Source organism: Camelus dromedarius, chromosome 23, assembly GCF_036321535.1.
Source record: "Camelus dromedarius isolate mCamDro1 chromosome 23, mCamDro1.pat, whole genome shotgun sequence".
Taxonomy (NCBI): domain Eukaryota; kingdom Metazoa; phylum Chordata; class Mammalia; order Artiodactyla; family Camelidae; genus Camelus; species Camelus dromedarius.
Genome location: NC_087458.1, coordinates 9955092 through 9967569, shown reverse-complemented (window position 1 = coordinate 9967569; position 12478 = coordinate 9955092). Strand labels below are relative to the sequence as shown.

General features: G+C 55.1%; 1 protein-coding gene across 1 annotated transcript; it reads left to right on the top strand.

Moving 5' to 3' along the window:
* The first annotated feature begins 609 nt into the window (after window positions 1–609).
* VSIG8 (V-set and immunoglobulin domain containing 8) lies at window positions 610–8497 on the top strand. Its single transcript, XM_031435996.2, has 7 exons — window positions 610–941; window positions 4383–4558; window positions 5105–5306; window positions 5429–5650; window positions 6255–6380; window positions 6711–6909; window positions 7806–8497. Exons 1-7 carry the CDS (start codon window positions 893–895, stop codon window positions 8077–8079), a joined length of 1248 nt encoding a protein of 415 aa, XP_031291856.1. The 5' UTR covers window positions 610–892; the 3' UTR covers window positions 8080–8497.
* The last annotated feature ends 3981 nt before the right edge of the window (window positions 8498–12478 follow it).

Genomic DNA, 12478 nt, shown 5'->3' with positions numbered 1-12478 from the left:
CTCAGGTTTCAGTTCTGTGGGGGAGGTGGGGTGCTGGATCCCCCATGAAACCCCAGCTCCCAGGGATCCCCTACACCTGGGGATGAGCTTGTGTCAGGTGTGGGTAGGGGACACAGCTCCAGAGGGGGCAGCCAGGGGCAGACCCCCTTCCTTTCCTCTTTATCTCAGGAGGCCTGGCTCCCTTTGAAGTCCTGGGTCCTTTTCATCTGCCTGGGCCTCCCTTCCAGGCCCAGTGTCTCTTTCCCTGGTGCCCTTTCCCACAGACCTTGACTTGGGTGGGAGGAGGGCCTGGAAGTTCAGGGATCCGTGGTGGAGAGGCGCTGGAGCCTGCACTGGCAGGGCGTGTCAGACACCAGAGCCCCGGGGTCAGGGGGAGCCCTGCAAGTCCTGGCCACCCTCCATCCCAAGCCTGGCTTCTCCTTCCTCTTCCCCACTTCCCCCAGGGAAGGAGGCAACAAATGAGTGGTGAGGGGAGCTCCGTGGACGCTGTGAAATTGGGTGACTGTTGTCACCCTGAGGATGGGGCCAGGAGGAAGTGGAATTTTAACAGGTGCCTAATTACAAGACCTCTGGACATCCTGCACCACTTTTGGGATAGGGAAGAGCTTGGGTAAGGGCTGGGTGATGCCTGGGTAGGACACTTTGTCACCTTGCTAATTAGGGTTCCTGGGACTCCTCCCCAAGGCGGGGACCAGGCCCCCTCCCTCCTATAGAAATAACTCCGGCTGCTCCCCAGCCAGGCAGTCACTGCACCTTCCTGCCACCCCGGGGGGCAGTGTCTGGGCCCTCAGTTCCCCCTCCCTCCACCTGTCTGCACACACCACCACCGGCCCCACTGCCACCGGAGCCAGGGATACCCAGCCCAGGCGGAGGAAACATCGAGCCTAGAGACATGGGAGTTCGAGGAGCTTTCCACCTTCTGCTCGTGTGCCTGAGCCCAGGTACGGGGCTGAGCAGGGGCAGGGATGCCCACGTGGCATGGGATGGGCAGGGAGAGGGCAGCAAGGGAGGGGCCTGGAAGGTGGGCTGAGATGCCCTGGCAGGGTGTTGCCCATGCTTGTCTTGCTGCTCCCAGGGTTTGGATGTTGCCAAGGGGGCCTCTCCCCAGGAAAGCCCTGCGCCTGGGGGTTTGAGGCATGTGTTTTTGGATGGCTCTTCACTGTGTCCGTGGACCTGTGGGGCCCACACATGTATGCACATGCTGTGAATGGGAGTACAGGACTTGCCCGGAGTTGCCGTGGGAACTGGCAGTGGGGTAGGAGGGTCAGGTGAGCAGCAAAGTTCATCTGGGGGTGGGGGCTGAGGAGGAGCCTGGGGAAGATCTTTCCATCAGTCTGTGTGCTCCTTCCAGCAGAAGGGCCTCCCCCACCCCAAGCCAGAGCCAAGGGCCAGGAATCGCCTGCCTCGAGAGGGCAGAGCCTCGGGCTGGTGGAGTGGAAGTGGGTTGCTTCCAGCTTGGCAAGTGACAGCCGGGACCTGAGACCTCTGCTCAGGGGGCCCTTGTGCTGTGAGAGTTCCAGGGTAGCATCTGCCCCCTCCAGGCTGAGTCTGGGGAGGTGGGGAGGGTAACTCCCAGAGCCCTTCCCTGGGGCTCACCTGGAGGGCAGGGCTCAGGACTGGATGTCCTGGCTGCCTGCTGGAATGGGGCAAGTCCCAGAAAGGGCCAAGCTATGTGAGCATTGCTGGAAAGGACTCTGAGACCCTCCTGGGATCTGGATTCTGGCTGAGGGGGCATCAGGGAGGAGCTCAAGAAGAGGGGGGCATTTTCAGCCTCTGTGTGCAAGTGTGTGATGTGCGTGTGTGTGTGTGAATGACCGCATTTCCAGCAGGATGCCTGCAACACCCTCTGTCTGGTGAGAGCTGGGCTGGCAGAGCTCACTCAAGAAGCTCTGCTTTGGGGACCTGGGGCATCTCTGTGTGTAGTGTGTCTTAATCTCCTAATGCACCAATACCCTCTGTGGGGTTGCCTTTTCTCCCCTCCCTTCTCTCTCCCTCCCTCCCCAGCAGAGGGAGGGTTAGGAGCTCTGGAAGCAGCTTAAAAACTCACAAAGGACTTACCAGCTGAGAGGAGACACCACTACTCAGGTGTCTGCCTTCTGCCTTGGGGAACTTTGTGTTTCCCTCCCATCCTCCCTCCAAGGCTCCGTGCCCAGCTCGCTCTCCCACTCTGGTCTTCTTCCCTGTCCCCAGCCTCTCTCTTCTCTTCCATTCCCTGGAAGTCCATCCTCAGTGCCACAGCAAGAGGAACGCAGGTGAGACACCAGGACCAACTTCCCCAGGAGAGCCAAGGGGTGCAGAAAGCTTGAAACCCTTGGGAGGAGGTTAAGAAAGCTGTTAGGGGGATGGAAAGGCCAGGGTGAGGTTCCCTGGCCTGGGACAAGGGAAGACACTGCCTAGGGCAGGGTGGAGGGGCTCTCTTTCAACCTGTCCCTCCTTCCCGAGCCCCCTTCCCCGAATTCCCACCCTCCAGCTGGTTCCCGGGGTGTGGAGAGTGCGCTCTTGTTGTGGGTTGCTTTCAGCAGCCCTTCCCCAGGGTGGAGCCTCTGCTCTCTGCTGAGTTCTGGCTCATCCCTGGCTTGCCTGGTGCCAACCCAGGAGTTGGCAGATGGCATTAGGATCCTTATCTCAGGAATGAGCTGATGTTTTCTTGGCCTGGGGCTGGAGGAAGCATCACCTGGTCCCGTTAGAGCCCCAGCAGCCAGCCTGCCTGCTCTGGGGTTACCCTGGAGGCTAGTGGGGTCAGGGCACAGCTGATGGCCCAGCCAGGATTCCGAGGGGCAGGTACAGTGATGCCTGGGATGTTGGGAGAGTTGCAAGGGCACCTGCTGGCTGTCTAGACCCAGACTAAGCTCCTGCATGAATGTCTGGTCATGAACCAATGCACATGGGGGACTGTAAGTGTGTGCCGGGGGCGTGTCTTCTGGATTAACACGTACCTGTGCTTGTGTGCACACATGTGTCCGTAGGGACCTGACAGTGTCTGTGGACTAGGAAGGTGGGATCACATAGGCATGTACCTGCATTTTGAAGGCTTATGAGTGTGTCCATGTGTTGATATCCTTGGCTGTGACAGTGTGTAATTGTGCGTATGTGTGTGAGATGCCCTCTCAGTGGGAAGGTGGTCCCAAGAGAGAGCCAGAGAAGGGCAAAGCAGAATGAGTTGCCAAGACCAGGGGCTGGGACTCCAAAGGACTTGCTGATTCTTGCAGAGGGAGATTGAGCCAGGCTGGGTGAGGGGCCTGGGGAGGGAGGGTTGCAGGAGACTGGGAGATGGCACACTGCCTGCCCAGCCAGGGCGGGGGCCCCGGGCACACCCACCTTCATAGTCTTCTCTAGGTCCAACCAGTTGGGGCTAGCACTTGCCTGGTGCTTCAGGGTAGGGAGGAAGAGATGGGTCCTAAGCTTCCAGATCGTGGCTCCTCCCCATCGGCTGACTCAGTGGGGCTAGGGCTGGCTGTAGAGGGAGGAGCCCCAACTGAGGTGAGCCTGTTGGGGGGTCGATGTACCTGAGCCACATGATCACACAAGGGGACGGACACAAGATCCACAATGCCACACGCCTCCACACAAAGCTCACCTGTCCGACCGATATGTGTGGCCATGTTCCCAGCACCATCATGCACTCACACACACAGACACAGCCAGGCTCCTGGGCATGGTCACGCCCAGGCCCACCCTAGCACTCAGAGCCCTTACCCAGCCAGGCACACATGGTCACGCAGGCCTACAGCCACAGTCATGCACTGTCATACACACTGAGACACAAAGACATACCCATTCTTCCACTCCTTGGGTCAGAATGGGACTCCAGAGGCCACAGTGTCCATCCTCCTGCCTCCAGACACCACCACCTCACTTGGCCCAGACAGAGGTGGCTTTTAACCAGCCAGGATCTTCCATCAGAGCATTTAACACTCTATGTGCTCCATGTGCCTACACACGCACACGCACACATACACGCACACACACATGTAAATATATAAGCAGACACTCTACCTGGTCACGTGCATGATTATCCCCACAGTACACAAAAGCAGCCACAAATACCCAAAAGCACACAATGTACACGTGTGTGCATAGCCATGCATGTGTGCTCAATCCTGCAGACATACGAGCAGACATACCAGCTATGTACATAGAAACAGTATTCAGATGCAATCCTGCACAAATATAGAAAACAGACACACTGACACAAGTCTACACAGACAGGCATGTATCAATTTATGCACACACCTATGCACACACTCAGAGCAGCCCTTCCTCCCTAAGGAACTGAGCCCTGGGTTGCTGCTGATGGAAACAGTGGACGGAGCAGGGCTGAAGCTGACCACCCAAGCCCTGGTTCCGCTCTCCTTACCCTGTCTGCTCTGCCTATGTCCTAGCACTGCTGTCCGCTGTGCGGATCAATGGGGATGGCCAGGAGGTCCTGTACCTGGCGGAAGGTGATAATGTGAGACTGGGCTGCCCCTACATCCTGGACCCTGAGGACTATGGTCCTAATGGGCTGGACATTGAGTGGATGCAGGTCAACTCGGACCCCTCACATAGGGAGAATGTGGTGAGTGTTGGGCACGGGGTCTCCCTTCCGCTACACTTCATGGTGTCTACCTCTTAGGCAGCCAACACCCGGAGGGGAAAAGTAGGGCAGATGAGAAAACCGAGCCCTGGAACTTCCCCCAAGACTTCTCAGAGAATGGGGCAACAGGGAGGAGCTCTGTCATCACAAGTAAAGCCAGCCAGTCAGTCCCTCTCCTCCTGCCCCACTCCAAAGGGAAGACAAGGCCCTGTCTCTGCCCGGACCTTATACTCTGAGAGTCTTTGACTGAGTACCAGCTAGGTCCTGTGTGTGCTGGCAGCTGTGTACCCCTGACCCCATTTAATCCTCAAGTGCCCCTGAAGTTAGACATCAGGTAGACGGTGCTTGATCTCATCCGATCTCACCCATTCTGTAAGAAGTCAGTGGGTCAGGCATCATCATTCCCATTTTTCAGCTAAGAAAACTGAGTCTCAGAGAAGTTCAGTGAATTGCCTAAGATAGCCAATCCACAAGGCCCCCCTTGGTGCTGCCTGTCTCCCCATCTCTGTTTTCTTCTCTTCTTCACAGTTTCTCAGTTACCAGGACAAGAGGATCAACCATGGCAACCTCCCCCATCTGCAGCAGAGGGTCCGCTTTGCAGCCTCAGACCCCAGTCAGTATGATGCCTCCATCACCCTCACGAACCTGCAGGTATCCGACACTGCCACCTATGAGTGCCGGGTGAAGAAGACCACCATGGCCACCCGGAGGGTCATTGTCACCGTCCAAGGTATGGCCAGGCTCCTCTGGGCTCCCCTTCCCCAGATTTCAGAGCCAAGGGCAGTCTGGCCGCCCTGACCCTGGCTCTGCCTCTTGCTGGGTCCTGGCTCACAACTGCCCATTTCTCTGCAGCACGGCCAGCAGTGCCCTTGTGCTGGTCTGAGGGTCACATGACATCCGGCAACGATGTGGTGCTGAAGTGCTTTGCCAATGGGGGCAGCCCGCCTCTCTCCTACAGGTGGGCCAAGATCAGCGGGCACACACACCCCTACCGGGCTGGGTCCTACCACTCCCAGCACAGCTTCCACTCTGAGCTCTCCTACCAGGAGTCCTTCCACAGCTCCATAAATCAAGGTGAGGGGGCCCAGGAGAGGGGAAGATCGGGACTCTGGGTCCAGCTGGGGCTTCCGTGGGTCATTAGTGTTACCAAGTCAAACCGAGAATCCCTGGTCTCCTCTGGGGGCGCCTCCTCTGAGCTTGCTCCCTCTGCAGTGTAGGAAAAGGGGACGATAACATCTACCTTCAGGGGCACATGCGTATTAAGTGGGGTGAGGTGTAGACAGCTGCTGGCACACAGAGAAGCTGGCTAGTGCTCACTATCAAAGACTATCAGAACTGGAAGGGACCTCAGAATCCCTCTGGTCTAGCCCTGTCCTCACTGTACAAATGAGGAGACCAAGGCTCAGGAAGGGGTCATATACCCCTAAGGTCACAGAGTGAATTAATGGTATCGCTCCTGTTGCTGGGAAAGGGGCCCTTCCTTGCCTCTGGTTCAGCAGGGGGAAGGTGTCTCACCTGGGGAATGAGGTGGACCTGTGTGTGTGTATGTGTGTGTGTGTGGTGTGTGTGCAGACCCTCTTCCCTCCTCCATGCCCCACCCCACAGTGGTAGAGGCGGGGGTGAAGCTCTTGGGGGTCAGGCCCCTCAACCTCACCACAGCCCTCTGATGCTCCTACAGTTTCAGGCTTGAATAACGGCGACCTGGTGTTGAAGGACATCTCCCACAAGGATAATGGGCTGTATCAGTGCACCGTGGCCAACCACGTGGGCTACAGCGTGTGTGTGGTGGAAGTGAAGGTCTCAGGTGGGTGCAGCGGCAGTGGCCCTGGGGGCCCGGTGGCAGGGAGGGTTGGACTGGAGGAACCTGGGCTGTATATTGGAGCCTCAGCTGGAGCTGTTTTCCTGTTGCCTTCAGTGCCCAGGTCTGCCTGGGGCAGCTGGGAAGCCCTGGGGAAGACATGCAATCAGGGGTTAACTTGCATCTCCCTACTCCTCGCTGGATGTCCGAGGGTCCTGAGACCCCCTGCCCACCCCTGGCCCTCTTTCCCACGGACGCCCTGCCCTGACATCGTCTATTAAGCCAGGCACCCGCCAGGCTGCAGAAAGCCTGACTAGTCTCTACTTCTCTCCCCAGACACCCGGCGCATCGGAATCATTATCGGCGCAGTGCTGGGCTCTTTGCTCATACTAGCCTGCCTCCTGGTGGGCATCGCGGGGCTCATCTGCTGCTGCTGCGGGGGCTCCGGGGCTGGCGGCTCCGGCGGTGCCTTTGGCAACGGCATCGGCCTCGGGGTCCGCGGCGGGGCCTGCGGCGACTTGGCTAATGAGATCAGGTAAAACCTGATGCATGCTGCATGCTGCTGCGCGGCAGGGGCCGGCGCCCTGCCCCTCCTCACCCCTGCCTGCCACCGGCCGGCCGGGACCCCCACCCCCACCCTGCCTGCCATCGCCGCGGAGTGCTGGGACCACAGCATGTCAACCTGCCACTCGTCGCAGGGCTTTTTTCTCTCCCCCTTCTCATGAACCGTCTTCACCTCTGCTCCCCAGCCCTCCACCTCCCTCCTGCCTTTGCTCCTCTCTGTCCCGTCTAGACTGTAAGCCCCTGGAGGGCAGGGCCTGTATTTTTTTTTTTTCACTTTTCCTCTGTATTGCGCCGGTGAAAACTCTGGACATGCTTATTTAAGAAGAATTAATGAACAAGAATAGTACTAATAACTTATATTAGAAAAAAAACTAGAAATAAAACTAGAACAAGACTAGTAGTGCTAATGACTGCAATGCCCTGGGGCTGGAAGAAAAGATGGAGAAGTTTGGGGGGCAGGAGGTGAGGAGGAGAGAGCGAGCCAGCGAGTGCAAGGCCAAGGTTAGTTAAGGAAAGACGGACAGGGAAAGCAGCTTCTTCTGGATCTCCAAGGTTCCCTCCCTATTAAAGCCCTCGAAAACACCAGAAGGGGACCGGAGGGACCCGAGGGCGCCTAGCGGGGGCTGCCTGCCGTATGGAAAAGCCCTGACAGGAGGATGGGGATGGTGGCCCCGAGAGCGCTGCGGGGTCGCCGGCCCAGGAAGAAGCAGAGAGGAGAGTAGGTCGAGGAGGAGGCTGAGAGGCGAGGGGAGGTGGAGGGAGGCGCGGGAGACGAGAGGATGCCAAGAGTCCCCGGCTCTGCCCAGGCCGTGCCCACGCCGCGCCGCGGAGGAGCCCGCTCACCCGCCCGCCTGTTGTTTTCCACAGAGAGGACGCCGTAGCGCCCGGGTGGAAGGCCAGCGGGCGCGGCAGCCGCGTCACCCAGCTCCTGGGGTACCCGACGCAGAACGTCAGCCGCTCCCAGCGCCGCAAGTACACGCCTCCGCCCTGCGGCGGCCCCGAGGACGTGGCCCTGGAGCCCCGCACCGCCGCCGCTTGCGAAGCGGGCCCCTCCCCGGTGTACGTCAAGGTCAAGAGCGCCGAGCCCACCGACAGCGCCGCCGAGGGGCCGCTGCCGGGCGAGGACGGCCTCCTGGTGTGACCACGCGGCGCCGGGCTGCGCCCCGGCCGGGAGGAGGATGCGGGGCTCTCCGCTCGCAGCTGGGGACGCGCTCGGGCCGGCGCCGACCTCGCCTGCCCCAGGCCGCCCTGCGGCCGGGGGCTGGAGGCGTTTCCCTCGAGAACTGAGTGGGGAGGCTGAGCCTCCCTCCGATCCCCCAAAGTGGGAGGGGGCGGGCGAGGGCAGAGAAAGGCCATCCCGGGCCCTCTCCGCAGCCCTGGGCCCTGAGGCTCCGGGAGAAGGAGGGGTGAGGCCGTCTCTGAGAGCGGTTGAGGCTGAAGGCCCTGTGTCCCCAGCCAAGGCAGAGAGCCCCGGGGGCGGCCGGGTGGGTGGGGGTCTGGACTGAATTGCTGTGTGTGTGAGATCTGAGCTCTGAGGCGGCTGTGTTAGCACAATAAAGAAAATGTAAAACTTGAGACTGTGGTTCCACAGAGGGGTGGGCATGGAGTCAGGGTGGTGGGCCCTGCTCGGGGTTGGGTGCTGCTCCCTGTTGTCCCTCATCATTCCTGTACCATTCCTCCCACCCCCTCCTTGGATGGGGAGCAGTCAGAGCTGGAAGGGGCTGTCTAATCCTACTCTTTCACTAAACAGGTGCGGAAACTGAGAATCCTCAGGCCTGATTTTAAATCTAGAATTTCACTTTTCTCTTTTATTCTAGAAATCAAAGGAGGGGAAACAAGGAGCTGGCAGGGATGACCTCTCTGGATATTCCCTCACCGTTCTCAGCATCCTCCTTCCTCCACTCCTATCTACCAAATCCTGACTTCATCTCTCCCAGATGTATGCCATCCTTCTCATCAACCAGGAAGGGTTTTGGAGTCATACTCTGGGGTAGAAAGACCTTCAAATTCATCTAACGCAGTCCCCCTTTTAATGGAAAGGGGGTTGACATTTATTGGGATCAAACTCTGAATGCCACGTGCTTTCTAATATTTTGTCTTATTTAATGCTTACTTTAGTCCTATGAAGTGCATTATCCCATTATATAGATGAAGAAATTGAGGCTCAGAGGAATTAGGTGTCTTACCCAAGGCCACAAAGGAAATAACTCAGGTTTTGATCCAAGTGTGTTTGACTTTAAGACATTAGGCTGTTTCTCTGATGTTTGAATTTCTTCTACAGAATTCCTGATAAAGGATATTTCCACCTTTTCTTGAATCCCTCCAGTGGCATCTCATATCTCCCAAAGTAGTCCGTTTGACCTCTGACTGTCAGAGATATATTTCTTCTATTGAACTCAATTTTTGTCCCCACGTAGTTTTTATCCCTTGGTCAAAGTTTTACTCTTAGGAAGCCCTAAGCATCACGTTTCCAATTCAGCTGCCTCTAGCATACCAAGTGGTTGTACTCCATACAGGATGACTGGAACAGGTGCACAACTGCACATCTGTCTGGTCTAGGGATTGAGGGGCTTCTGAAGAGCACAGTACTTCAGGGTCACTCTGTTCTCCCTGCCTCTGCCCAGCCGCCTGCCTTTCAAGAGCCCAGGCACTTCTTTCTCTTTTTGCCTCTCTTTCTTTGAGGAGAAGCTGGGCTTCCTAATTCCTTCTGCTTCTACCCTGGGGCCAAGGGAAGTGTGCTGTATGGATGGACCTCAGAGTCAACTGAGAAAGCCCTGAAACCCCGCTTAGTTGTACTGAACTAGGAAGCCCTTCTGGTTGGCTTGTACTGTAATGTTTGCAAAAGAGTGATGACATCTCTGGTTCTACCTTGATAGAGCTTGGGAAGAGAAAGCAGAGATGACGGTGGGACAGACGGAGCCAGGGACAAATGTCTTGGAGTGGAGGTGGGAGGTGAGCGGTCCTTGAGGATGGATGGGGACACAGAGGGTAACGGGATTAAACAGTGAGGGGAACAGAGAACTTCAGGAACTATCCATCCCCTCACTTATTTGGAAACATTTATGAGCACCTATAGGATGCCTTGATCATAGATAGGGAGTTAGAGCTTCAGCAGCGTGCTGGGCCTGGCACACTTTTGCCCCGAGGCAGGCATTGACTAGGATGACCTGGGGAGGGCTCTCCCAGTCTGAGGAGCCTCCAGCTTTGCCTCCTTTGAGGTGATGAGGGACTGAAGCAGCCAGCTGTACAGGTTGTGTTGAATGACATCATCTTCCCCAGGAATCAGGGAGCCATGTTCAGACTTAGCCTCCCTTCGAAGGCTGAGAACAGCAAGGCTCTGGCAAGAAAAGCTCATTAAAAAGCTGTAAGAGAGATTTGAGAGAGACTCTGGAAACAACTTTCAGTAGGGTGACTCAACAGGGAAGCCAGGGAAGTTCTTAAATCCCTAAATAAATTATCACTGCACTCACCACCGCTGGGTGAGGAAGGAGAGAATTTTCTGCTCCTAAGGTTTCGCTTTAGGGACACCTGGCCTTTTTTCATTTCTCCGGCATGAAACCTTATCAGTGTTGGAGAACACTGCTGGTGGTAAATGTTTCCCAGTGGCTTTGGGAGTGGGTTGAGGGTGTAGGGGGCAGGGAAGCCCTGATGTGTATGTAGCATGTACCATTTCCCTGATGCAAATTCTCCCATCATGGCTGATCTCAGGCTACCAAAGTGATGTCCCTGGCGTGGAGTCGGGAGAAATGTGAGAAATGTGCAGAAGCACACCATCGTGGAGTGTTTCCACCATTCCCACACTGCAAGAGTAAAGAATCTCAAAAACTGAAACAATAATGAACTCTAGTAAACTCATTAGGAAGGGATGAATTTGGAGCACTAATCTCCTATGTTTTAATCTAATTTATTTTAATGGTAAATTTACATAATTTAAGTTTTAATAATTGCTGCATTTAACAACTGGCTTGCAAATCTTAGGCAGACTTTGTCCCCAGGCAGGCGGAAGGCTGTGTCCACAAACGCTGCATCAGGAGAGGGAATCTCAAGTCTAGTCCTGATTTTTCTGTTTTCCCACAGAGGCACAGAAAGTCCCAAGTCAGTTGTCTTCACCCCACTTCCTAGTTCCATCTTTTTCGTGCATCTCTCCCCAGTCTTGCTGAAACTGAATTCTAGTTCCTCTGGTTGATGAAAAATTATTCAGGTAATGCATATGTCCTTGGCAACCATCAGAAACCCAACTTAGCACCCACAGAATTTCTATAAGTTGGTCTCCCAGGGCTGGATGACCTGGGAAATCTATTCAAGGGACAATCTGAGTCTTTCCTGACTCAGTTCCTTCTCTGGTCCTGTCGCCCAGGTTTTAGGAAGTTATTCTCCAGTCTTATTAAGCCCCAAATTCTCAAGAGTGTCTCTATATGGAGTCCCGGAGGTTTTTCTTCTGTGCTTTCAGAGTAGCTATGCGTGCTGCCCCATTACATTTCAATTACTCTAGGCCCAGTCACTCTGGTGACTCTGGGGAGGGATTAATTATTTTTCCTGCTTCACCAGAAACAAAGGAGTGTTGAGAATTGATTACTCAGTCGCTGCTTAGGTAGAAACCTGTCTGGAGGCAGCGAGCCGGATCCGAACTTCAGCCCTGTTCCCTCTGCTTCCCAGGGGAGCCTCGCGTGAGGCTCTAGAGTTTACACTCTTGTCCATCCAGCCCACATGGAGTAATCGTTTCATTTATTCCTAGTATATAGACACAAAATGGATTCCACTCAGTAGACTAGGGAATGGGCATTGGGAGACGTGAAACTATGCAGACGGGGGAGCTGCTGGCTGCTTTGGGAATCTGGAAGAGCTTGGGTGTGGTCACTGTGCCTGCCAGTGGGGAGTGGACCAGATAGCCTTCTGCCACCCTTCTGTGGCCATTGCCCTCAGCAGCCTTCTTGGATGTATTTAATTTAATTTTTTAAAAATTAATGCATAGTCAATTTACAATGTTGTGTTAATTTCTGGTGTACAGCATAGTGATTCATTTATACACACATGTATATTCCTTTTCATATTCTTTTTCACTATAGGCCATTACAAGATAGTGAATATAGCTCCCTGTGCTATAGAGTAGGACCTTGTTGTTTGTCTAGTTTCTATATAGTGGTCAGTATCTACAAATCCTGAGCTCCCAATTTATCCTTTCCCTCACCCCTGCAACCGTAAGTTTATTTTCTATGTCTGTAAGTCTGTCTCTGTTTTGTAAATAAGTTCATTTGTGTCTTTTTATTTTTTTAGATTCCACATAGGAGTGACATCTATGGTATTTTTCTTTCTTTTTCTGGCTAACTTCCCTTAGTATGATGATCTCCAGGTCCATCCTGGATGTATTTTAGGATGGCAGGATGGGACACTCAGCGTTAGGGAGGAGACCGAAGCCCTTGACAAAGGCAGGACATAGAGCAGAGGAGGATGGGGCAAAACGGTCAAGCTCATTTTTATAGCGGCTGACTTTGAGGTGATGGTGGACCCACGCTGAGTGTCTTGGGGAGAAAAGAAGGAAA

Excerpts from the sequence above, each read along its gene's own strand:
- VSIG8 (XM_031435996.2), top strand. The coding sequence starts at position 893 with ATGGGAGTTCGAGGAGCTTTCCACCTTCTGCTCGTGTGCCTGAGCCCA. Across the intron at positions 5,307-5,428 it reads GGTCATTGTCACCGTCCAAG|CACGGCCAGCAGTGCCCTTG; the intron begins GTATGGCCAGGC and ends ATTTCTCTGCAG. Across the intron at positions 6,910-7,805 it reads GACTTGGCTAATGAGATCAG|AGAGGACGCCGTAGCGCCCG; the intron begins GTAAAACCTGAT and ends TGTTTTCCACAG.